The 27,814-nt window shown below is 30.8% G+C and overlaps 1 protein-coding gene across 6 annotated transcripts in view; it reads left to right on the top strand.

Moving 5' to 3' along the window:
- Positions 1-27,814, top strand: part of LOC111419646 (phosphodiesterase 8) — an 88,709-nt gene that overhangs the window by 48,790 nt on the left and 12,105 nt on the right. The window contains exons 1-4 of one of the 6 annotated variants that reach the window (XM_023052482.2): positions 4,708-5,148; positions 5,759-5,832; positions 21,485-21,544; positions 21,614-21,801. In XM_023052482.2, the coding sequence (XP_022908250.2) occupies positions 5,073-5,148; positions 5,759-5,832; positions 21,485-21,544; positions 21,614-21,801 (398 nt within the window). In that variant the 5' untranslated portion in view covers positions 4,708-5,072. Of the gene's footprint in view, positions 1-4,707; positions 5,149-5,758; positions 5,833-13,865; positions 14,255-14,608; positions 14,808-21,224; positions 21,426-21,484; positions 21,545-21,613; positions 21,802-27,814 lie in introns of those variants that run through there. The other 5 variants (XM_071197457.1, XM_023052481.2, XM_071197456.1 and 2 more) reach the window with 5 other exon arrangements.

Genomic DNA, 27,814 nt, shown 5'->3' with positions numbered 1-27,814 from the left:
CGCTGCCTTTAATCTTCTCTTCATACATTTCGCAGATAATCGCTCAAAATCACTTAAATATAGGTGCATTACCTTTTTTTTTCGCAATTTGCTCGGACAATCGATCGCACTCCATATATGACTGCCCGGGTACAAAGGGATTATGGTCTTTGTAGTAAATCCAACTCAAATGGTTTCATGTTTCATGTGCCACTTTGATGACGCGTAACGTTACAATGCCCCACATTAGATAATCTTGCTTTTAAAATATTTAATACCTACCTACTCTCTCTGTAATAACCTCGAGGTATAATTTATGATTAGACTTTGTAAATATCTGATTATACGTCGGAAATGAATTGTCCGACAAGAAGTGTAATGTCAAGATGTGAAATAAAACAGAGCTCTTATGTTAGGTTGTAGCACATTGACCGACCTGTTTCCTTTTAGTATTTATATCAGTGCCAAGATATGTATCCTTCCATCTATGTAAATGTCGAGGTATTGGTTTTTATTTTGACTGTTGGGTCTCTTTGCCGAGCTCCTTTTATTATGTTGTTTTCTCCTTGGATTGATTTAGTTCATTATATGCTTCATTGCTATCTTATTCGCATGCTCATTAGGACAAAGTTCTTTTTAGCCAACAAAATTTACAATACCCTACTCATTTACTTTTCAATGGATGACTCTCTGATCTGTCGCTTACTTTGTTACTACAGCTTATAACGAACTGTCTAATTACAATTCAAATTTGCGTCTGCGGTTAATATGGCTGATAGGTTGCCACAAACCAGAAACGCTTCATTGATTATGAAGCGAACAATTTTTGTTAATATCATTCTCTTCCAGTTTTAAAATTTTGAGATAAATGCCATGTTTTTGTTAAATGTAACAAACTTTGATGAAATTTTTGATGTTTTGAATCCGGTGGGTGGTAATAATCATCAATCTGTGTTATATTTAAAAAAAAATGTTATCCAAAAACGTCAAATTAAAGATAAAAGGGTTTTATGGTTCATTACAAATTATGCCAAATAATTGGAAAGATATTGTTTATGGATTATGTCTTTGTGATGTTTTATGAACTATTTTTATTAATATGATTTTCTTCCATAAATTTTACCTTTTATAATCAAAACTATGTTGTTAATTATGTTACGTTTAAAATGTTTCTGCGTTTACTACCGCTACATTGTTAATAATCATAATTGGATTATACGCACTTGTGGATAATATTATATTGGTTCACTTAACAATTTTCATTCTTTACCAGTTTAGTTGGAAAGATATCATTTATGGCTTACGTCATTATAATGCATTATGAACAATTTTTATTAATGTCATTCTTATCCAGAGTTTTTAATTTTTGAGATAAAAATCAAGTTATTATTAAGTCTGTCATAAAATGATGGGGATTTTAAATCCGTTTAGTTGATAACAATCATAACTGGGTTATAAGCGTTTATGGATTTTGTTATGTTGGGTTATACCACACAATTTTCAACCACTTCATTTTTTCCTAGCATTTATGGTTATCCAGATATAATAAGAATTTTTATTCAAAAATGTCAATTTAAGGTTTTGGCTATTTTAAAGTTTATAACTAAAAATGCGAAATAATTGGAGAGATATCGTTTATGGATTACATCTTTATGATGCATTATTAACAATTTTTATTAATATCATTCTCATCCAGAGTTTTTAATTTTTGAGATAAAACCCAAGTTGTTAATAATTAAATTTATCAAAAAGATGATAAGGATTTTAAATCCGTTGGGTTGGTAACAATCATAACTGGCTTATAAGCGTTTAGGGATTCTGTTTTGTTGGTTTATATCACACAATTTTCAACAACGCCATTTTTTCCTATCATTTTTAGTTTTCGAGTTATAACAAAAACTTTTGTTCAACAACGTCAATCTAAGATTTTGGCTATTTTATGGTTTATAACTAAAAATGCGAAATAGTTAGAACAATATCATTTATGGATTACGTCTTTATGATACATTATGAACAAATTTTATTAATATCATTCTCATCTATAGTTTTTAATGTTTGAGATAAAATCCAAGTTGTTATTATATTTGTGAAAAAAATGGTGAGGATTTTAAGTCCGTTGGGTTGGCAACAATCATAACTGGCTTATAAGCGTTTAGGGATTCTGTTTTGTTGGTTTATATCACACAATTTTCAACAACACCATTTTTCCTAACATTTTTAGTTTTGGTGATATAACAAAAACTTTTATTCAAAAACGTCAATCTAAGGTTTTGGCTATTTTAAGGTTTATAACTAAAAATGCGAAATGGTTGGAAAGAAATCATTTATGGATTACGTCTTTATGATGTATTATGATCAATTTTTATTAATGTCAATCTCATCCACTGTTTTTAATTTTTGAAATAAAAACCAAGTTGTTATTAAATTTGTGAAAAAAATGTTGAGGATTTTAAATCCATTGCGTTGGTAACAATCATAACTGGCTTATAAGCGTTTAGGGATTCTGTTTTGTTGGTTTATATCACACAATTTTCAACAACACCATTTTTCCTAACATTTTTAGTTTTGGAGATATAACAAAAACTTTTATTCAAAAACGTCAATCTAAGGTTTTGGCTATTTTAAGGTTTATAACTAAAAATGCGAAATGGTTGGAAAGAAATCATTTATGGATTACGTCTTTATGATGTATTATGATCAATTTTTATTAATGTCATTCTCATCCACTGTTTTTAATTTTTGAGATAAAAACCAAGTTGTTATTAAATTTGTCAAAAAAACTGATATGGATTTTAAATCCGTTGGGTTGGTAACAATTATAACTGGCTTATAAACGTTTAGGTATTCTGTTTTGTTGGTTTATATCACACAATTTTCAACGACACCATTTTTTCCTAGCATTTTTAGTGTTGGAGATATAACAAAAACTTTTATTCGAAAACGTCAATCTAACGTTTTGGCTATTTTAAGGTTTATAACTAAAAATGCGAAATAGTTAGAACAATATCATTTATGGATTACGTCTTTATGATACATTATGAACAAATTTTATTAATATCATTCTCATCTATAGTTTTTAATGTTTGAGATAAAAACCAAGTTGTTATTAAATTTGTGAAAAAAATGATGAGGATTTTAAATCCGTTGGGTTGGTAACAATCATAACTGGCTTATAAGCGTTTAGGGATTCTGTTTTGTTGGTTTATATCACACAATTTTCAACAACACCATTTTTTCCTATCATTTTTAGTTTTCGAGTTATAACAAAAACTTTTATTCAAAAACGTCAATCTAAGTTTTTGGCTATTTTAAGATTTATAACTAAAAATGCGAAATAGTTGGAAAGAAATCATTTATGGATTACGTCTTTATGATGCATTATGATCAATTTTTATTAATATCATTCTCATCCACAGTTTTTAATTTTTGAGATAAAAACCAAGTTGTTATTAAATTTGTCAAATAAATGATAAAGATTTTAAATCCGTTGGGTTGGTAACAATCATAACTGGATTATAAACGTTTACGGATTCTGTTTTGTTGGTTTATAACACACACTTTTCAACCACACCATTTTTTCTTAGCATTTTTAGTTTTGGAGATATAACAAAAACTTTTATTCAAAAACGTCAATCTAAGGTTTTGGCTGTTTTAAAGTTTATAACAAAAAATGCTAAATAATTGGAGAGATATCGTTTATGGATTACGTCTTTATGATGCATTATGAACAATTTTTAATAATATCATTCTCATCCAGAGTTTTTAATTTTTGAGATAAAAACCAAGTTGTTATTAAATTTGTCAAAAAAATGATAAGGATTTTAAATCCGTTGGGTTGGTAACAATCATAACTGGGTTATAAACGTTTAGGGATTCTGTTTTGTTGGTTTATAGCACACAATTTTCAACTACACCATTTTTTCTTAGCATTTTTAGTTTTGGAGATATAACAAAAACTTTTATTCAAAAACATCAATCTAAGGTTTTGGCTATTTTAAAGTTTATAACAAAAAATTCGAAATGGTTAGAAAGATATTATTTATGATGCATTATGAACAATTTTTATTAATATCATTCTTATCAAGAGTTTTTAATTTTTGAAATAAAAACCTAATTGTTATCAAATGTGTCATGAAATGATGGGGATTCATTGAGTCAAATGTAAAATATTGGAGATTTTAAATCCGTTAAGTTGGCAACAATCCCAGTTGGGTTGTAATAGCTTATGATTCCTGTTTTGTTGCTTTATACTAAACAATTTTCAATCACACCATTTTTTCCTGGCATGTTTAGTTTAAATAATAAAAGCTTTTATTCAAAAACGTTAATTTAGTGTTTTGGCTGTTTTATTATAAATCAATAATAGAAGCAACTGCGTGCATAAGGATTTTGAAATTTCCGCATAATTTTAATTAATTTTATTGATATTTGTTGATAAATGGCAACTGTTTCGCTTATTTTGTCAGTGTGTCAATTCCAGGAAAACGAGAAAGTTGAGTGTTGACCACTTCATGATTTTAATAATTATTAGTTTATTTCTTTTATTATTTTGATTGAAAACACTTGTTATTATTTTCTTTTAATTTAACGTTACAAATCTCTCCATTAATCTCTATGGATAAATAAAAGTGATAAACATTAAATATTTACGATCGGAAAATTAGTTTCGTCGTCCCCCATTTTCATAATATTATAAACGTTCCTGACAGCTCCCTAATTTATACCCGATCAATACACCAAACGGTAATATAACGATAATGATGGTGATAATAATAATAATAATAACGGGTTACCTAGACACTCGCCTTTCTCGTGTGTCCGTTATAATGCGGTGGAAATTTAATTAAGTCAGAACGCGTTGATTGAGGTTGGATCACAGGGACTTAATATCATCTCCACCTCTCCCCGCTGCTGGTTAATAATTATCATACATAGTAAAATTTGTACGCAAAATTCGGTGAACTATAATAACGGCTATTGTTTTATTTTTAAATAGGTACTTAAAATATATACACATAAAAATATAATTAAATTAGTAAAAGTGAAGGATTTTTGTTGAACTCAAATTGTTTAAATGAAAAAGTTGAAAAGAAATGACTGTTATAAGTGATAGTGAGGACCATTTTGATGAATTTGCTTCAACCAATAACATTATGGACGAAGTAAAAGGTAAAATTTATTTATTATATACAGTAAAATCTCGATATACAATCTAACTAGAAGTGACACTAGCATTAGAACTAACACTAGACCTGGAACTAGAAACATTATTGAATTTTATATAATTTGTATATTAAATTTTGAAAAAAAAATGTTTAAAATTAATCGTAATTTCTTTTTTTTAAGTTTTCTTAGATTAATTAGAATCACTTGTGAAGTTTTTTATCATCATGTAACGTAATAATACAAATATTTAGTACTTATTTACGTTTTTATTCAATTTACTTTTACCGATTTCGCTTAGTTTGTTGCATCTTCAGGAGTTATAAAGTAAATACAATAAATTTACGTCAACATCGAATACATAAACATTTAATTTAATTTTTAATTGGAGTTTTTACTTTTTACACATGAAGAAATGAAGGTCATTTGTGGGTTTCATTGACTCAGTGCTAACAAAAGCTGACGTACTTTGGAATATTCCACTTTTATTTTGTTTGCCTTACTCATACTTTCTTCTAGTTTAAACAATTCGATCGCGAAAGATTTATTTTGATCGTTAATAAGAAAAGAAAATAATGTTGTTTATTTGCTATTTGTTATTCTTTTATTGTTTCAGATTCCTGCCGAACGGTAGTCACAAGAAAAAGTTCTCTACCACTAACCCCAGAAGATGAAACATTGGAAACTATCGTAAGCTATTGTTTTTGTTGTAACGACTTTTATTTTTAGATCAAGCACGATTTAAAAAACCTTAACGAAACCGTATCTAATAATTAACATTTTAATTAACAAAACGAACCTTAATGAACGATTTAACTCGCTCAAGGGAAACGAGGAAACGGTTTTAATTGATGTTTTTTTTTAGTCACTCTTTGGAATCAATTTATATCCACTTTTTAAATTTTTTTTCCAATCCAACTATTTTCAATTAACTTTTTTGTATTCATCTTTTTTACAAATAATACATTTAATTAAAAAAATATTCGGGTGAAGCCAATAATTGAAATATACTGCGTTTTAGATAGAACCTTGCTAAATAAATAAAGTGACAGTGATAAATGAAACTGGAACGAACATAGCCGAACAGGAATTGGGCAACAGGTTGGTTCAGAAAAGGTTAGCTTTTCTCTTCCCTTGTCCCAAATTTACGGACAATTTCCCTTTCTGGAGGTAGTTTGAGCAAATCAAGTGGAAAAAGGTTTGATTTTTATCTTTCTTTCCGTTTCTACATCACTTTTTCTTTGCAAATCAAACATTATTTTGTAAAATCGCTCTATAAGCGAACGATTTTTAAGGAAATTTTAAATAATAAAACACGATATTTTTAAATTTAGCCCAAAAAGAAAAAGTTAATTTCAAAAACCGAGTGTAAATCGATATTTTGGGAAAATCCTTCAATTTCTTCCTGTAATCCGCATCAATCTCGACGTTCAAACCTAATTCCTGCCTATAATTTAGACTGAAACGAGCAGATTTACAGCGTTGAATTACTAACTAAGCCAAAAGCATCGATTTTCCCTTCAGAGTTTCCTGTTCACATCTCCATATATTTCATTTTAAAAGGTTTCTGTGGCATTAAAGTCTCCTATTTCGTTGGAATTATTTTACCTAGTGTTTGTTGAGTTGCCTACGAAACGAAAAAGAAAAAACATTTTAATGAAATAAAGCTATTGATCATAAGCAAAAAAGATCGTTTCGCTTGCATAATATAAAAGCGGATAACGCAGGAGCTTTAAAGCTTCGTGAAATTAAGCTTCGGCTACCACGACAATAAAAGCTTCTTTACCTGGTATTAAACGTGGTATAGATAATGGAAGAAAAGGGAATGAAACAAAAAGTGGTAAACTTTCTTTTATTTTTTTTTACGTTTAACTTACAGGAAAAGTCTTAAACTTAAAATCGATACCGTTATCCTCCTCTCAAACGTGTCAGATGTTCTCCTATAAACCCCCTCACTTATTGAGTCACCTCAAGGAAAGAAGGGGGTCGTGAAGGTGGCCTTAGGGAAAACCAACTAAAACGTAAAAGAAAATGAGAGGAAAAACGAGAAGGTGGAGTAATACGAAGAGGAAAAAACTTCCAAGTTTTCCCCCTTTGTCGGATACAGCCCCCTAGTGAACCACTAGTGGATTAGTTTTTTTCTTTCATCGTTTATATTTTGCTTCTAGAATTGCAAGGAATCGATTTCTATACAAACACGTTAGCGCACATCCGTGAAAAATCAACAGGTTTTAAAGATAAATACGTCTATGTTCTTTTCGAATAAAAACAAATAATAAACAACTTCAATTCTTTTTATGGCCCTGACATTATTAATGTCAAAATTTATCTCAATTTGATGCATTTTTATGACACTAATACATTATTTGCAAAGCGTGTACCATCTATCGATGGAAAATGAAATTTAAAAAAAAATACTCGAAGTTGGGATCCTTCACTCATAAAGATGACTTCCTCATTCAAATTGATGATTTTTATTGAAAGTTTGGTCATTTATTTAGGTGTAAATTGAGATTAGTGGTTCTTTCTATACGAAAGATAATAGATTTGCGATTAACTGGTCTGCGTCAACTCCATCGTGCGATCAAATTAGAAATTGTTAAACAACTATTGTAAAAACATACACAAGGTGGTTACAAATTTGAAAGGAATGAAAATAAAAATTAGGGTGCAGCAACAATACGGCAAAAAGAGTCACAGTAGGCAAACAAGAACAGCTCTGTGAAACAATATGAGGGTACTTGCTGTATAATAGAACTAATGGAGACGGACAATGCCTAATTAACTTTGCCATTAATAAAAATATGGTTATATGCTCTACGTGCTTTCCACACTGGAGTGTCCATAAAGCCACATACATATAATTGGATGGAGACACGATGGGTATTAAATCAAGAAGAGGAGCATGTAGCGGATCTAACCACCAGAATATCTAGAAACAACGAAAAGATAATAGGAAAAAAAGAGGAGGGAGACAGTGACTTGGTTCGATGAAGAATACAAAAAGGTGATAGAAGATAGAAATACACAATATAAGAGGTAGATATAGCAAGAAGAGCAAGAGAAACAAATGAAAGGAGCAAGAAGCAAGAAAGGGAAATATGAAAACGACCTCATTGCAAAAATGGAAGAGGTGCAACCCAGAACAAATATCCGAAGAGACGAAAGGGGCTAAATATGACTCTCAAAACATAAAACGCATCTGGAAACAATTTTTCCAAAGACTACTTGCAATACAAGAGAAACCTGAAGTCAGGACCCCAGGAATGAATGATATATCCTCGAAAATCTATAAACTAGTCTTCGTAGATTTCAAACAGAGTTATGCCTTAATGGATAGATATAAACTGTAGTAAATACAGATCGAACTGGCGATACCATATACATTAATCAGAATGGCAAAAGCAACAATTGTAGATACAGTAACGAAACCTAAACCAACTATGTTTAATATCTCAAAAGGCTTAAAACAAGAAGACAAGTTAACTTCTACCTAATTCAATCTAATTCTAGAATACATAGTAAGACAGATAGATATTAGAAAGGAAAACCTACTAACTAATAAGACCCTACAACTGGTAGCCTATGTGGATCATATTAATATCATGAGTCGTAGGGGCGACGTCTCAGGACAAGCATACTCAAAATTGACAGTACATGCCTAACGTATCACTTATTCAAAAAAAGAAAAGAAGAAAATGTGGAGACATCGGATCACTTCATATACCTAAGCGTGGTACTAAATTTAGCTGGTACAGAAATAGAAGAAATTTGCAGAAGAAAAATACATTTAACAAAGCCTATTTAGCAATAACAAGCTGGGAGTTAAAAAAACAGTAATAAGGCCTACTGCAAACTATGTAAGTTTCACTTTGTAACATTTAGATGTTAAATCCAAGAAAACCGGCAAATACATATTTATATTATACAGACTATAATTTAAACCGAAATCTAATAAGATTGTATTTTGTTGTAATGATGCAACATAAATTGTGTTTTAAACAAACCTATTCTATATGTTTACTACATAATATATAGAATATAACAATCATAAATTCCTATCTATCTCGAACAGTAAAAGCAAAATCAGGTCGTCACAGATTGCAATGATAATCTGTGGTGGTAATGGAAAACCCTTGTCTCCAAATTTCAATAAAAAATGATTGCGCGATATTGCCTGCGGTATAAAAATTTCTCTCATAAGATTTCAGTTAGAACTAAAGATAATCTTAGAACTTCGAGATGATTGCATGAAATATTAACCTAAAATGATGAAGGAAATTAGAACGTATTTGGAAGGCCAAAAAGGTCGACAGAGGGAATATAAAAAGAAGACAAGTCAGAATCAAGAAATCGAAAAACAATTGAGATGTCAGTAATATTAAAGAAGCTAGAAAAAAGAAATCAAACTGATCTGATAATCTGGTTTGCGGTTAGATTAAAGAGAAATAGAAATAAACAAGAATCTGGAAAATGTCAGAAAAACCAGAATGAAGCAAACAAAGAATAAAGAGAAAACAGATCCACAGACAAGGAAGCTAAATAACAATGAAGGATCCAACGAAACTTCTGAAACATAAGAAAATTTTCTTAACAGCTAAAAGAGCCAAGAAAGAGCTGCTTACTCAATAATAAGCCAGAAGCAAACAAGAAACGCATAATCAAGTCAAAAACTAGGGAAACACCAAAAAGAAAACGTTTCAAGGACCGTAGAAGGAACGAAGTATGAATAAAGTAGAGTAAAAACTTGAAAAAGTAGGTATCAGATGACGGAAATGAGAGGACCCCAAAGGAAGCTATCTAACTACATTGTAAGTTACATTGTCCGCCATCGTAACTCAATTTTATTACTGAATAAATTTAAATTTATTTCGAATTTGATAGTTATGAGAGTGGTGAAAACTGTGTGTCTGATACAGATGATACAAAAAAGATTTAGATGGAATAGTTCAGATCGAAATCAGTTAAAAAAAAGAAAAGGTGAAAAGCGTAAAATGAAGCAGCCAAAAAATAATTTGCTCTAAATGCCGAAGTAAGTGTACGGTAAAAATTTAAACAAAAAATCGAAATTCAAGTTGCAAAAAGTATTGTAGTTATGATTTTTAGCACAGAAAGAATTTCATCTTGAATAATGTGTTGGGTTACGTTTCTGATTCTAGCCCAGATCTGATCCTAAGCTTTACTCTGTTGTTGCTGTAACTGAAATCAAAGTCAGTGTGTAAATCGTTTTTTCTAAAAACTCTCAATGTTTGCAAGAAAACAGTAGAACTCGCATTCAAGAAGAAAGTATTTGTCAAATGGTTTAGATAAAACGGTAGAATTAGAAACTGAATACCAGGAACATGTAACAAGAAAATAAGACTGTAACGTAGCAAAACCGTTTAATCTGTTTTGTGTGCTACAAATCCCAATCAAAGACGTCGATCCTATGTATTATAGCAGGAAAACTTGCATGTACAATCTTACGATATATGATTTAGCTTCACCCAGCCCTGAATTCTGTTATGCGTGGGCAGAATTGAATGGTAAAAGAGGCAGTGTAGAAATTGTAACTAAGTATATAAATCAGCTTCCTAGTACAATGATAGAGCTAACATTTGCAGTAGTCAGAATTGAAATTAAAATAAAAGTTTCTCGAAACCGATCATTGCAAAATGGAAGTAGACAGCATACTCAGATAGAAAGAAACCAAAATAATGTTCCTGTTTATAGCATTTATGATTGATTAACAATTTTGTGTTTGGCCAAAACATATAGGACTAATAAAATGAAATTTTCCGATTTCCTTGATCTAGAACAGCTTTAAAAATCACCGTTAAAAACAAGCTAAAGGACACAACATAATGAATATAGAGCAAAAGTTTCTCGAAACTGGTCATTGCTACATAGTAGACAGCATACACAGTGTGATAGAAAGAACCCAAAAGTATGTTCTTGGTTATATCATTCATGATTGATTAAGAATTTTCTGCTTGGCCAAAACATGTAGGCTTAATGAAATGAACTTTTCCGATTTCCGTGATCTAGAACAGCTTCCAAAATCATCGTTAAAAAAACAAGCTAAAGGACACAACATAATGAATATAGAGCTAAAGTTTCTCATAGCCGGTCATAGCTACATGGAAGTAGACAGCATACACAGTGTGATAGAAAGAACCCAAAAGTATGTTCTTGGTTATATCATTCATGATTGATTAATAATTTTCTGCTTAGCCAAAACATGTAGGCTTAATGAAATGAATTTTTGTGATTTCCTTGATCTAGAACAGCTTCCAAAATCATTGTTAAAAACAAGCTAAAGGACACAACATAATGAATATAGAGCGAAACTCTCGAAACCGATCATAGCTACATTTAAGTAGATAGCATACATAGTGTGATAGAAAGAATCCAAAAGTATGTTCTTGTTTATATTATTTATGATTGATTAACAATTTTCTGCTTGGCCAAAACATGTAGGCTTAATGAAATGAATTTTTGTGATTTCCTAGATCTAGAATAGCTTCCAAAATCACTGTTAGGAAACACGCTAAAGGACATCTCGTGTAAGAAAGGAAACTGGTTGAAGGTAAAATATAAATTGATAAGACCACAATTCCTAACACAAAGATATGTTTGTGTGTCAGAAAGGAAAAAGGCATCCTTGTAAAATAGCTGATTTTGCAAAGGTTCACAAAATAAGCCTGAAAATGAAATACCACTTATTTGCACTATGTAAAGGCGAAACCTTCCCCAAAGAATTTTCCTGTTTTTATAAAAATTTTGTCGAAATCTCATAGATGCCATTCCTGATCGCAGTTTTCCATTTTTTGCAATACAAATAGCTGTATACAGGGTGTATCTGAATGACTGCAACAAACTTCAAGGGGTGATTCTTTAGTGAATTTTAAAGGTACTTTGATATATGAACCATGGGCGACTTCGGCTCCCCTAAGGAGCTACACCCCTCCAAAAATGGCGGAAAATTTTGGTTTAATTTCTTTTTCTCAAAAACCATAAACGCTAGGAAAATGAAATTTGGGGAATATGTTTAACTCATAATAGGGCACGTTTTGATCCTATTTGTACTTTCAACCTACCCTTCTAAATTACTAAACGTAACCATCCCCTTTACATTTTTGCTAATATTCTCTTTATGCAGATGATAAATACATTAAAAAATTTTTACCTAGGTAGATGAAAGTATCCTAAAACTTTTTGTCTCTCTAAAATTTTTTCAAAAACGACTAATTTTTGAGAAAAAAAATAATAAAGCAAATACTGCACGTTAAACATTGGGGTTGTCGATCAAAAGTTGGAATGAATTTTTAATGAAAAAATATTAGTAGGCTCTGTAATCTTTGTCAGAAATATTTTTGACGTTAAAATGTCAGTGTTTTTCTTACTATTATTATTGTTTTTCAAATTAATTTTTAAATAAAGTTCTATCGCATTTACGCTCGTTCACTCGACGTTTCAAAATTTCAAATAAAACAATAATAATAGTACGAAAACCACTGACATTTAAACGTCAAAAATATTTCTGACAAAGATTGCAAAGCCTACCATGACTTTTTCATTAAAAATTCATTCCAACTTTCGATTAACAACCCACAGCTTAACAGTTAATGTTTGCTTAATTATTTTTTTTCTCAGAAATTATTAATTTTTCGAAGAACATCAGAGAGACAAAAAAGTTTTATAATAGTTTTATCTATCTAAATGAAATTTTTCCAATGTATTTATCATCTTCATACAAAAAATCTAGGCATAAATTGAACAGGGGTGGTTACGTTTAGTAGTTTAGAAGGGTAGGTTGAAAGTACAAATATAGTCAAAACGTGCCCTATTATGAGTTAAACATATTCCCCAAATTTCACTTTCCTAGCGTTTATGGTTTTTGAGAAAAAAAAATAAACCAAAATTTTCCGCCATTTTTGGAGGGGTGTAGCTCCTGAAGGGAGCCGATGTCGCCCATAGTTCATATATCAAAGTACCCTTAAAATTCACTAAAGAATCACCCCTTGAAGTTTGTTGCAGTCATTCAGATACACCCTGTATACAGATAAAAACCTTTTGTTTATATTTCCTTACATTATAACTTTGTTGTTTAATAAACTTTTTCTACAAAGTTAACATTTATCTTTCAATCTGATTTTTTAAAAGTGTTTAAAACTGAAAATGCTAATTATTCAAATCTTTATTTTGAAAATTTTGTCAGTAACTTGACTTTATGTTATATGTTATATTGAATTTGAGAGTTAAATAGAAATATATTGCAACGTTTATGACTTATTTTAATAAACATGCGATTCCATATAGCCCCAACATTAAACATGCAAATTAATTTCATAAATACGCTTTTGACGTACTAATAAGTGCTACAACCTAATGAATACGTATATTACTTTGATTTCGAAACATCATTTGAAACTACTTCGAGCTTTCAATCAAATATAATTTGAAATCATTTTGAATCGATTTAAATCTATTCTATTATCTTAATTTAAAAAACTGCATTAAAAAATCATCTATTGTATGGGTTATCTTAAAACAGTTTTAGTTGTGCTCATTTCCTTTTTATTCTCTCCTATTAATCATACTTTTTAGACGTGTAGTATCGAAATCAATTAATCCCAGAGCAACATCGTTCAACAGAACACACACACTAACACCACTCGTACACGGCCAGATAACGAACGAATTGCCACGTTATCTGAATGAGATATCAGAAACCGATCACTCTTCCCAGTTTTCGTCACGGTCTACATCAAATAGACGTATAAAATTTAAAATAAGCAATTTGAGAAAAAGATTAATTAACAAAAAAAAATTGAGTGAAATTATTAATTGTGATGTCGCGTTTTTATTTATATAAAATTTCAATAAAATGAAATCATCGTTTTTGGACTTGTTGTGTTGTAGATCGATAAGAGATCCTGGCGTTTTTACAACCGGCCCCGGTTATTATCGTAGGAAAACTATGAAAATGGATGATTTAAGTGTGAAACAGTTAACCGCGAATGAAATTAACGGTGAAAATAGTATGGGTGTTGAAAAAAATTTTGAAAAAAAATTAAAGACTATTACTAAAGAATCTGGCGGTCATCAAAGTATTTTAAAATCTTACGAGGTGAGTTGTGACAGCGTTGAATATCGACATCGGAATAAAAAATTAATAAAAAAAAATGTTGTTCGGAAATCATTTAGATTGCGATAACGTTGAATTTTTTTTAAATCCTTATCGCGATAAGACTATAACAGGCAAAAAAATTTTAAAATTAACATGTATTTGAAAATTAATTAAACAAATTGATTTTAGACTTTTGACAATTTAATGAGTTTAAATTTTTTTTTAAGTTTCAAGAAGGTTATTTTGACGCTTTCTAATTAATTGACGTTTTTTTTTTTAAAATTCTATAAAGAAGAAAAAAATTAATGAAATTGAAATGTTTAAAGTATCGTTTGATAGTTTCAAATTGATTAAAAAACGTAAAACTGTGCAATTCGATAAAAGCACATCCACTACGAGTACTTTAACAATGGGTTCTTCGAGCCAAACGAATGATGATGTTAGTAACAAAACGAAGAGTATTAATCGATCTTGTTCGAAGAAATTAATAACGTGTAGTGTTCGATCCTTTACGAGAATAAGAAAATTGCGTAAGATTAGAATGAAACTAAAGGTAAAATTAATTTTTTTTAATTTCTTTAAGATAAATATTAAAAACAAATTAAACGTCATGGATAATTTCGTATGAAATCGATTCTTAACGATCGGAATCTTATATTGAACAACTTTTATTTTTATCTGTGTGGATCTTTTGTCAGCGATATCGAATAAAATGGAACAACGATTTAAAAGTATCTTATCGTTATTAGGAAGTTGTATTGGTGATTATTTCATCCTATACTTAACAATTTATTGATTGATATTTACTTTTTTTTAAAGAAAACTCATTTTAATTCTTGAATTGTTTTTCTTGGATACTCATAGAAAGTAAAATGAATTTCTATTAATCTAATCAGCTATAAGGCATCCAAATCAACTAGATTTATGCGGCAAAATTGACTCCCATTACTTGGAACAAAGATACAGCAAATAAGTGCTGTTTTATGTTTGCCCAACTCGATAAAGTTTTGATTAACAATTTCAGCTTGTTCAAATAGTTCATAGCAGTGGTTTATAATTATATAGGTTTGTTTACTTTTCCGTGATATTTGCACAATTCGTCTCTACCTCCAAGTCCTTTGTGTATTTTTATTTTCTTGCATATACGAAGTATATTAAGAGAGGGTATGAAGCTATAATTTGTCACAAGATTATGCCCAACAGCCCAAAAAACAGATTTGCAGTTCAAGTTGGAATAATTTACTGTGAAGTTCATAAACTTATTAATGATAACAAGATACTCTGCTACGTTGTTGAAGCAGCAAGACTAAAGGTTATCCAAAAGTATCATCTTAACGCATTGTGGCAGGAATTCAATTTCTTTATAACATATAACGTATGTTTGTCATCTTATACTGCTGGAAAAAAGTGGATATTGCTGGCAGAGGATTAAATACTATTAATGGAAGAGTAGATACTATTTATAAAATGCAACTTACTGCATGAAGAAGAGTAGCAGAAAAGGAGATATTACTTTCAGACCACTACGTAGTGATGGCTAAAGGCCAGACAATTCTTGCAAAAGACTAGATACTTCGTTCAAAAGATTTACTACCAATAAAAGAGTAGATATCATAGAAAATTACTTACTACTTACTAATTACTTGTAGAACACTACCTACAGCTTGACTAGATATTATTGTCAGAAGACTAGTACTGCAAGCAGGAAGATAATATTATATGAAAAAACTAGATACTGCTAGCAGAAAATTGTCTACTGCTTCTAAAGACCTACTGCCTACCTTTTGCAAAAGACTAGCATTCAGAAGACTTTAGAGATCAATATCTTCGCAACCGCTCTATAAAAAAAAATGCGGCAAAGTTTGTTATAATTACTGAACATTTCTACGTAACATATGTTAATTTGAAAATTTTCGGATCCGCGGTTTTCTTTTTATCGCGAGTTAAATAAAAAAAGTGTCCGATTTTTTACGGTGCCGGAAACTTTGTCCACTTTACAATTTTTTTCTCAAAAACTATCTGGCAAAAAAAATTTAATTTTGAACAGATGGTAGCCTGATGTGCTCTTAATGAGGGGCATATTTTATTTTTTCGATATTCCATATGATTTCGTGAAAAATCGCGATTTAGTAAGACGCCGTTATGTCAAAAACGGCTGGGTGGATTTCAACGCGGTTTTGATCAAAATATGTCAAATAATTGCGTTTATTGGATACCGTAATCTGTTGTTCAAAGTTATGTCTCTCCAATTTTTTTGAGCGATTTAAGCGAATTATAAATTTAAAAGAAACAGAAATAAGCCGTCCAATCGGAAAAGATGGTCCTGGTGTGTGTTCCAGAGGCAGGATGTCGCGCCTTTATTTCTTTATGAAGGTAACATAAAGGCGCGACGTACTGTCTGGAACGTACCAATTTTTTTTATCGAACGGTTGCGAAGATTTCGATCATCGCAGCCTAGATAATATGATTACTGTATTTTAAACTCTATAAACGCTTCAGGTAAAAGTGTCACATAACTACGACGCGATTTCATCGTCCTTCAAGCTTCACACAACATACTACATGCAGAAAACTATACTACTGCTGGCTAGGAGACGAAATATTCCTTGCAGAAGGCTATATACTAGTACTAGCAGGAGATCAGATACTGCTGATATAAGACAAAATATTGCTAGTGGAACACTATTAACTGCCTGCAGAAGACGAAATATTGTTGTCAAAAAATTAGTGCTACAGGCAAAAAGCTAGTTTTATAGGCAAAAACTAGATACTGCTTGTAGATGTTTGTTTACTGGTTGCAGTGGATTACCTTCTGCTTACAGAATACTAGATACTACTAGCAGAAGACTAATATTGCTTGTAGAAGACTAAAAATTGATAATGAAAAACTTGAAATATGAAAGACTTTAAATAGAGATAATTTAAAATTTTTGTGTGACTCAAATATGTCTAATTTGGAGTTTCTTTAGAACATTTAAAAAATGTATTAATGAATCGTTAATTGTAAAATTTACGATTTTTATAATTTTTTATTTTACGACTTCTTAACTTCATACATATAAATCATTAGGGAACTGACGCATGTACATAGACGTTAAGTGGGTTGTCTGTTGGAGAAAATACGATTTAGAAAATAAATGTCATCGCGTTGCTTTTCTGCTCGTTGTCAGTTTCCAATTGTATGCGAAACAAGGTTTTATCGAGACGGTCGCTTATTGTATATTGTTGTCCTCTTGGCATTTTTGAGCTACCTTTTGAATTTCGTTGAATTTATTATATTGTTTGTTAGATGTGGGTGCTTTGTTCCTAGATAAAGCATGTAAGATCTCCTCTTTGTGAGAATGCGAGGATTTAGTATTGTGAAGGTATTAGAAATATTTGAAAGGAATAAAAATCCTAAATATTTAGTTTTTTAGAATAAATTTAAATGATTTGTACGTTCTTAATATCATGCATTTAACATTTAGTGTAAATTAAAATTTAAATTAAAAATATGTATAAATGAATAACTTTCTTCTATAATTGGTTATTCCACTTAACGTGGCTTATTGTTACCTTTGGTACCAAGAAAAAGAATTTTTTAAATTGTAATTATAAAAATCAATATCTTTAAAACTCCTAGATCAGAATTAAACATGAATGAGATTTAGAAATTTTTCATTATTGATATTTATGGTATAAGTTAATCCAAACAACTATTTGAAATGTGCTTCGCATTGCACCATCAGTTTCGCGAAACTATGCGTGTTACAAGAAATGCTAATGGTTTACCAAGACATACAGTTGAACTAGAAGAGCAAATTCTAAACGCAGTACAAGAAATTTCGAGCAGTTGAAAACTTAATTAAACATACACTTTGGAACGCGTTACTTTGTTAAATGATGGCACATTTAACACAAATTTTCATTGAGCACACGAAAATCTGCATCTATTTCAGGGTAAATGGTTATCAAAGAACGTTTTTTGTTATTGTTTTGTTGGACGTAGTTGGGCTAATTTAGTTACTAAGAAGATTTTCCCAAGTTATACCCGAAACATAAAAGATTTTTTAATAACAGGAAACTTTATGCAATACCTTTTCAGGATGCTAAAAAGAGGACAGAATTAACATGGCAGTTAATTAATAATATTACAACAATAATCAGTATTATTTAAAATCTTACAATTACTTCATCTATGTGAAATTGTGTAAGAAAGAAAGTAATTGGAATTGACTTTATCCAGCATACCTGATCTACTACTCAAACTATATGATATTGAAATCTTCGACGATCAATAGTGAAGTACTAGAATATTAATCGTGCACATCTCGATGTTTCAAAACAAACACACTAAAAAGGCGGTATTTGGCAAATTTAACGGACAATCACCCATGTAGTGTAAAACAGCCATAAATCTTCAGAACCCGTCACATTGGCCAATAGGCTATATATCAAATATCAGGTTCGCCATTTGCAATATTTCATAATTAGTAGAGCATCCATCCCGACAGAAATGACTCAGTTGTAACAAACAACTCTTTGTCATTCACAAAACTTTTACTATTATTCAAAAATTTTCTCGATTTGATAGTAGATCGCAGAAGAAGTCAGTGCAGATTTACAGAAATAACTCTAAGAACTCCACAGATATAAATAATGTTTTTTTGAAAAGTTTTTACGATGTCAAAAGATAAAAGAAGAAGTCATAGACTTAAGTCGTCATTTCCTTTCTCCTGAATACCCAATAAAATTACTTTATTTATCCTAGAGTAGTACTCAACGCAAAATAGCAGTTCGGAGAAGACACTGTTCAACCTGACGTTCTCTCCAGACATCATTTTAATAAACAGCATACTATCCCGAAACATTCAAAATGTTCTGAAATCGTTAATCTTCTCTCCATAAAAAATAAGGGATTTCAACAATTCATCATATCCTTACATCTGCTTCTATCGATTTCAAATTTGGATACAATTCAATGACATTAGGAAAAGTTCGTTAGAAGGGTAGAGCAGAATGAAAGGCAACAATCATCCAGCAATTTTCACCATCTCCACACACTGGACGTTTTCAAAATACACTTACAGTTCTGTAATGAGCAGATCTGCAATGTTCTTGAACGTCTTGAACAACGATATGCTCAAAAATTAAATATTACATCAACTCGACCAGTTCTTACATGGGCCAGTAGTTAGCTTTTCTATACAAAACATGTCATGAAGACAGCAAAAAATAACGATTTTTAATAAATGCGATATGACACTTTTTAGCACTAATGTCTCATTTGGAGGAGTAGCAAGGAGAACGTGGTTACAGATGTTTTTGTATTAAAAACGACAATAAACACGAAAATTAAATGTCGGAGAAATAGAAAACACGTTAGTCAGCACTGATTCACACTCGAACTCTAAGTTTATCGTGATATGAATCTAATTGATAAAAAATAATTATTTTACTGAATGAAACATTTACTAGATTCTGGCAGCTATGAGTACTCATGGTGTATTAGTTGCCCATTTATATTAATTATTGAAAAAACTTAAGTCTAATCACGTATTGGAAGAACTTTTAGTTCAAATTTTTGCAAAAATTCACCACAATCTTTTTTCCATAATGATTTGATTAGCAATGAAGCATTTCGACCAACAAATAATTTACAATCACCACCATTATTATTGGTACAATGAGAAGCCTATATTGTACGTGTTCGAAATCAGCAAAAGTGTTGGGCTTGAATGTTTGAATTGGCATTTTTGAAAGACAAATCATCGATTTGAACACGAAAGTTGCTGTAATATTTACGAGTTTAGCCTAATGGGTAGATCTATAGCATAGCTATCCCATACAAAAAGAAATTTGCATGGAAAGTGTCACCATTCTGCTTCCAGCAGGTATAGCATTTTTACGTCATCCTATTATATACCCTGTTAATCTTTAATATGATTTTATTGTTCTAATATCACCTGATTTTGATTTTAAGTCCTTACATTGGTGTGATCTTTTTTATTTTCATTTTGATAACGCTTTCTAGCTAATGTTCCAAAATGTTTTATTTGTTATTTTTTGGCCGATAATAGAGTTTGAAACTTAACTGATTATTGTGTATGTGTCATACTTATTTTGCACTTACATTTATATAGATAACCTTTTAAATATACACGACCGCATCATTCAAAAGGCCAAATAGCATTAATTAAATATTCATGTAGTTGTAAAACCAATACGTGGATATTCACGAATTAATTTATCGTTATTGATACGTTCTCAAATGTTATTATGATCCAAAGCAGTTAGTTTCTTTTGATTCTCCGTCGTGGTGTTGAGTATAGGCCATTCTCTCAGTACCAGTATTTTTATTTCTAATAGAGTATCAGCTAGGTTATTTTTCTACATCAATTTTGTAAGCCACTCATACATAAAGATGTTATCCATGTATGAGGTAACTTCCTATTTGAATCATATTCTGCAAGATCTCAAAGTCAAGTTTCGACTTTATATATTATTTCCTTTATAAATTATATTGGTTTGATATGTGTAATTTTACGAAATTTAATTTGGGTGTACTACATATAACATGTCATTTTATTTTATTATTTTGTTTCTTCAAAATGATTTGAAATTCTTGAACGAAAATTATCACGACTATAATTTATGATATGTAGATAAAAACAAATAAAATTCTTATGTTATATAACTAAATTAAATAGTCATATCTATAAAGTAATAAAACTATAAATGCAACAAACTGTAATTTGACTTAAAACTTGATATTTTTATTCATTTAATATATTTTAAAATTTATTATGTTATTAACAAATTGGTAATTATTATTTTCCAATTATTTTTACCTTTAACTGTGTTATATTTTTAATTAAAACGATTTCTTATCGAGTTTCACCCAAAACGACCTTGAGGTGTTGTCGTATTATTATGACGACGAACCTGAGCAAAAATAAATCGGTTCGAAACGTTTTTCTTTTCTCTCCCATCGATAGTATTGTTCGCGTGTTAGTTGTATTCCAACGATAAGCATGTGTCGACACGTGTTTTATCTCATTATTTTTTACGAAAGATTAATTAGTTAACTTTTCCTGTTATTTTTAAAAACATCTCGACTCATTATTTTCAAATGATTGAAATAAGGATTATTCCACCGGATTCTAGCGATGAAAGCGATAATGAGCAAGATGTAGATATTTTAATTTTTTTTATTTAATTTTATTAATTTATTAATTTTATTATTTTTAGAAAAGTCATTATGATATCAGACAACATCACTTGATACCACCAAATAGAAGTCCATTATTGGTAAGTTTATTAATAAATTTAACATTCTTTTTTATTAAATTTTTAAAATCTTTAAAATTTTGAGTTTAGATTTTAATTGTAAGCAGTCAATATGATAATTCAATGGAAGCTTTATCGAGGGCAACCGAAAAACTCGGCCACGAAATAACATTTTGCGATTGTTATGATACGGCCTTAGAAGAATTCCAATCGAAATCGCACGATCTCATTTTTGTTGATACGAGGAACCCAAAATTGGAATACGACACTCTATGTAGGTGAGTTTAAATCATTTCAAAATTAAAATGAAAATTATCCCTTTTCTTGGTCTTTAAAAGTATTATTTAAAAAGACTTTTTTGATAAAGTTAATTGTTAACACGCTCCTATCGTTTTGTGATAATAAAAACATTTTTAAACGTTTGAAATTCTTTACTAAACGCTTTTTTAGCCGTCGTTTTTTAAGTTTCACACAATTTTTAAAATTGAAATAAATAGATATAAATTATTTTATTAACAATTTGATAATGATTTTGACATATTTATGTTTAAAATGATCGATAGCTAAAATTGAGCTATTTTCTTGTTCATTATCAATATAATGACATAACTACATAACTGTTTGCCTCGTGAACTAAAATATCTCCTTTTCATATTATGCAATAAAATACATTTGTTTAAAATGAAAATATAAATAAAAATATCACCAATAAAGTGCGAATAAACCTCTCGGCAACCATTTTTTACCCTTATTTTTACACCTACTTTACTTGCCAGTATCTTCGTTGCTTTTAGAGATAGCAGAATATTAAACACTGCACTAGAAAGCCTGATCTTTTATTCATTTGGCAATATTCATGGGACCAATTCATCTCAAAATTTTCAAACTCTACCCCGTGTGTTGTCGTTATGGAACCGAATTAAAAAAACCTTCATCAATTTTCTGCTATATACGGCGCACATAATACGTTTAACCATAAAAACCACACATAATTGCATATAAAAAGGACGATGTATATAAAGTACTCCCACTTATAAGTTCATTCACGCTAAACCAAATTGGGTTCATCTTCATCCACTTGGAGATTTTTTTCTATTGATTCACTCGAATACATTAAAGCAGACGCTGTTCTCTCAGTTTTACTGGATGAAAATGCTAAATGTGCAAATTCCTTTACAATAATCTCGAGTCGTTGAAAATCATAAACATTTAATAAATGCCTCAGAATTCCTTTTAAAAATAACGTTTGTGTGTTTGGCTTTGTAATGTGTATTAACTGATTGATACATATTATTATGGATATGAGTACAATATATTTATAGTTGAACATATATAACAGTGGCATCTCTTTCACCCTCTCACTTACACTTTCACCTTATTCTGGTGTAATATTCCCTTCTTTCTTGTTGTCCATACTTCCCCACACCGGTGTTAATCTTCCTACAACACTCTCCCAAAATCATAAAGTCGTTCCTCTGCTTCAGCCCATCCTCATACTTTATCGCCCTTCTGCCTGCTTCTGCCCTCATCTTCTCCTGTTTCGACTCTTCTCTCACTATATATCCCGTAGTCTCCCTGCTCAACCTCAGGACCCACTACCAATATCTCTTCTGGATCACACTCCTCACCAATTCATCAAACATTATTTTCCATATCTGCCCCAATAATCTACTTGCCTTTCTAAATCTTTTGTAAAAATAAACCATTTAGAATTAGACAGGAAGTGGTAGTTTAAAAAATAACTGCCATGATGCTATTCTTGTTTGATCATGTCTGGATAATACGCACTTAACAATGAGAAGCAGCCTGTTCTTTGAAGGCAGTGTGCTATATTACACCTGTATAGTACAAGATGGGCTTACTGGATGAAATAGGCTTTCTTACCACACTACCTGTAGCATCTAGCTGCAAAGTAGTATTATTAAAGCTTTTTATAGCATTAACCTGTTCTTTACAATCAACACACATATAAAAGTTGGCCTACAAATTAGATAAATTCCATATGATCTCTTTCCATCACCATCACTTTTCATATATCGTCAACTATCAATTCTACATTCTCTCAGACTTTTGTACATATCATATAAAAAAGTTATGAATCTATACAGAAAGCAGAAATTCTCCAATGTGATTCATCCTGCTTTAGTATTTTGTCCCTAGCAAATAAAAAAATTGTGTTGAGGAATTGCGATAGAGATTTGATAACTTTGAAGTGTATTCTGTGTACGACGATGTACTTTATTTTTTGGCGCTGTTGATATAAACATATCGGCAGAACCAGGTGTTAGATGAACGAAAGATCAAGGTTTTTATTAAAGACCAAGGCAAATACAGTAAATAGAAAAACAAGAATAAAAGTTTGTTAGTAAGAGAAAAAACTACAGTATTTAAAAAAAAAGTAAGGTCTTTATCGTATGCGGATATTACGTATGAGACCGTCTTGCCCAATTTGAATTTTGAACCGACAATGTTTACTTATCAAATCCCACAAAAGACAAAATTTACCTAGCTGCAGAGTCCGAGAAAATCTATATTTAACGAAGGCTTTATCGTGAATTGCAAAATGGGAGTTTAGCGAATTTAGTCAAATGACAGTTTTTTAGGCTGCTAAAAGCCCGTTGTGATTTTATACATGTCCATGATTTTTAGAATTAGTCACACCTCGATTTATATACTTTAGCTAATTGGTTATTGACCACGGTATGTTGCATTGAAGAGATTAATTACTTCGTATTGGAGCGTTGTTCAATCTCCAACTCCAATCATACATTTCTATTCATTCTCATTCAATCAAAAAGTGACCGCAAAAACAGCGTTCATATCATGGACATCGAATTTTGATACGATGTTAATGGTAAATGATTGTATACATCAAAACATCTCATGTTCTAATATCGATTCTCCACCCCTTTTCTCTCTATCTATCAAGACGAAAATATGGTGAAACTTTATCTTTAATTTTGAGCATCCTCAACAATAATATCGCAATCAAAACAATTCAAAGCAGCTGTTTCATGGCTTAGAAACTCTTTTTTTGTCTAATTTTTTACTTAAACTAATGCAATATACATCATTAATAGACACGTATTTGATTTCAAGATGTGGAAATTTAAGTTGTGAAATACTAAATTGTTGAGTTACTTGTTTAAACGATTAGACACACGAAGATATATTTTCATTACGTTGGCAATATCAACGTGTACTTTGGCACAGTGAATTGGTTCGTAAAACAAGTTCAATGCTACAAAAGCAATTAAAAGTTTAGCGAGTTTAGTGGTAATGATGACTCTAATTTAGAAGAAGAGCTCTTAATGGTCATTTCTCTCAATTAAACAACAAAGATTCAATTTTTGCAACGGATAGAACTGACCTAGAATATTGTCTTAGAAACCCTTCTGTCTTCCAACAGCGCTGAAATTCAACGATGCAGCAACCAAGGAAAACAGAAAAATTGTGATAGCGCTATTCTGTAGGGTTTTCAACGATTTGGAAAATACTGCAAAGAAATATTATTGCCTCGATGTATGGAATAAAAATTCTGGCATTAAAATCATTCAGTACTTTACATTAGCAAAAGCACGTTATATTCTAGATCTATTTATACTGGTAATACATTAAGTTAAGTGGAATTTATATGTAACATTTTATTACCTTCAAGAATACTAACTTGTTCAATTTTATTATTTTTGAGTTACGTTTTGTTTTTTATTTTAGTTTTCGCGCGTTACAAATGTCTGGTGTTGATATGTCTTGGTATTGGTTATTGCAAGTACAGTGTTAGCTTAGTTTTGAGAATGTCATAGGTTGTGAGTTGTTGGTAAGCCGCCCGTGGTTTTTATTTTTTGATGTTAACGGAGATTCTCTTTATACTCCTAAGGCTCTGCATAATGACTGGTGATAGTATTGCACTTTCGTTATACATATCTAGTGAGCTTTGCAAGACACATATGCAAGGACCGTCCTGAAATTATCGCCTATCTAAATCAAAAAAAAAACCCAAGACAAGGTACTTGAACCAGGTGGAGGACGACACCAAAACCCTTGGCATCGTCAATTGGAGATGAATGTCTTGTAACAGATCGGAATGATGGTAGAACAGGCCAAGTCCCACAAACGATTGTCGAGCCATTCATGATGATGAAGTTATGGAGATACTAGAGTTGATGTCAATTGTATTTTTTCAGTATATAATACATTTTGTCTTTAGACACTTTTTGAGAAGCATGCTGCAACTACAAATTACGTTGACGCAACATCCAACTCCTCATGTTACATGTCAGTTGTATGATCACTCAGTATACCGTGTAATAAAGATAATCTTGATTGTTTAGCTCTTTGTAATTAAACAATCAGAGTTACTGATCGAAGAAATCACTATTTTAAAGAAAATTACAATTGTTAAACTTACGTACCATGAGTCTCCATACAATTCCTATTGAATTTAGCAACTCTGATACTATCAATCAATATTTTGAGAATTAGAAGAGTCAAAGTTTGGTCTGGTTAGTTCTACGTAGTATTTTTCCCACAATATTTTACTGACCCCTTATTTTTTATACTTTTTCACAGCTCCATATAGAAGCTGACGATCACTAGTGATGGCTGTTCCCTCATGTTAGTCATAAAACTTTCATTTCCAACTTAAGTAAGTCGATCACAGGCAAAATTGTAAAAGTTGTAGAATGTACCTCGGCAATCGCTCGAATATGAGCTTCCTTCGTAGACCCACCGCATGTACTCAGGTGGTTGTAATTAGCTCTTTCATGTTTCTATGTATTTTATCCGTGTGGTTCTTCTTAATTCTCCTGTAAATGTCTGGATACAGTAGAGTCTTTATCTCGTTCTCATATTCCTATCTGCCTATCATCATAGTGGTATTATCATTTGGTATTATAGACTGCGTAAAGCTTTTTCATCAGCAATTGTCAAGTTAGATTTTTACGATTTGACAGTTCTTAACACTCTTGTGAGATCTTTACATCTTCCGCTTTTGCTGCTGGTATCTTACAAATAGCTGTCCTCCTCATTCCATATTATTTCTGCTTTTGGCAGTCGGGTTCGAGTACTCAATATCTTAACTTGGACCATTGTTTCTTCTTTTATCCATGGAACGCTGGATATCATTAACCGTATAACATTCAATTTCGTATTCAAATTTCCTGATTTGTCTTTTTCAACATTTTTATGATTATCTTGTTCTGTTTGCTTCATTGTTATTTCCACCTGGCAGGACTGAGACTAATTGGATGGGATAAGGCCTTAATTATCGAGATAAATTGTTTTTAGATATAACTCTGGTGTTTTGGGAACTATTTGTTTGAATCCAGAATTTCTATCACAAAAGTTTATCACAATTTTAGGCATGTATTAAGTTTCTATTTCTTTCTAAAATTATAAAAACTTTTGTGTACTAAAATTTGTATTAGAAATTGAATTTATTATTGCAGTAAAATAAAATACAACTATAAAATACAACAATTCTGAACAACACATAAATCTAAAAATGGACTGTTACAATGTAAAAAGTATACATTTTCATATAACATTTGTTTAAGCAGGAATTAAAAGAATTTTAATTTAATTTCTAATAAATAAACTGATATTAAACCTAAAAAAAAAAAATATCTTATAAATTATGAATATTTCCTTACAAAATAAAAGTAGAGATGATAATAATAGAATAACATTGATCTTATGCCACACCCAAAGTAGCCAGCCTTACTGTCTGAGTGTCCCAAAATAAACCCAACCCCTTTCGAGCGTCACACAAACGCGTTTATATAGTACATAGTACACATTTTCTGTGTGATGTGACGTCTACGGTCGTCGTCGGAGTAATGCTAAGTGCTTCGCCGCCAGATAAATCGATAAACCCGAGAAGGAGTAAGCAACAAGTGTCTCGACGTGGAATCCTACTTTTTTAACTCCTTTTACTTTGACTTCACCGTCTCCTCCGCCACTTTTATGAAATAAACTGAAAGAGTGAACCGAAAAAAAACGAATCACAAAAAGCGGCAAAGTCCCCGTCGTATTTGTTGCTTTGTTTTTATTTCAATGAAGCCCACAATGCGCAAGGAAAACTTCATTATTCCTTTATGAAAATGGAACGACGATAAAAATAAGTTAAAAAAATACTCAGCGCGAAAGAAAATTCCTCTCGAATTGAATTTGTAAGGTTTAAGTGCTTTTACAAAATAAAAACACGTTAAAAATAATGGGAAGAAGTATTAGTGAAATCACTTTCAGGGTTTTATATTTTTTAACTCGACAAGCGATAAAATCCGTTGTTTT

The sequence above is a fragment of the Onthophagus taurus genome, chromosome 7 (assembly GCF_036711975.1).
Source record: "Onthophagus taurus isolate NC chromosome 7, IU_Otau_3.0, whole genome shotgun sequence".
In the NCBI taxonomy this organism is placed as follows: Eukaryota; Metazoa; Arthropoda; class Insecta; order Coleoptera; family Scarabaeidae; genus Onthophagus; species Onthophagus taurus.
The sequence above is the reverse complement of the archived record's forward strand: the minus strand, read 5'-3'. Positions and strand labels throughout refer to the sequence as shown.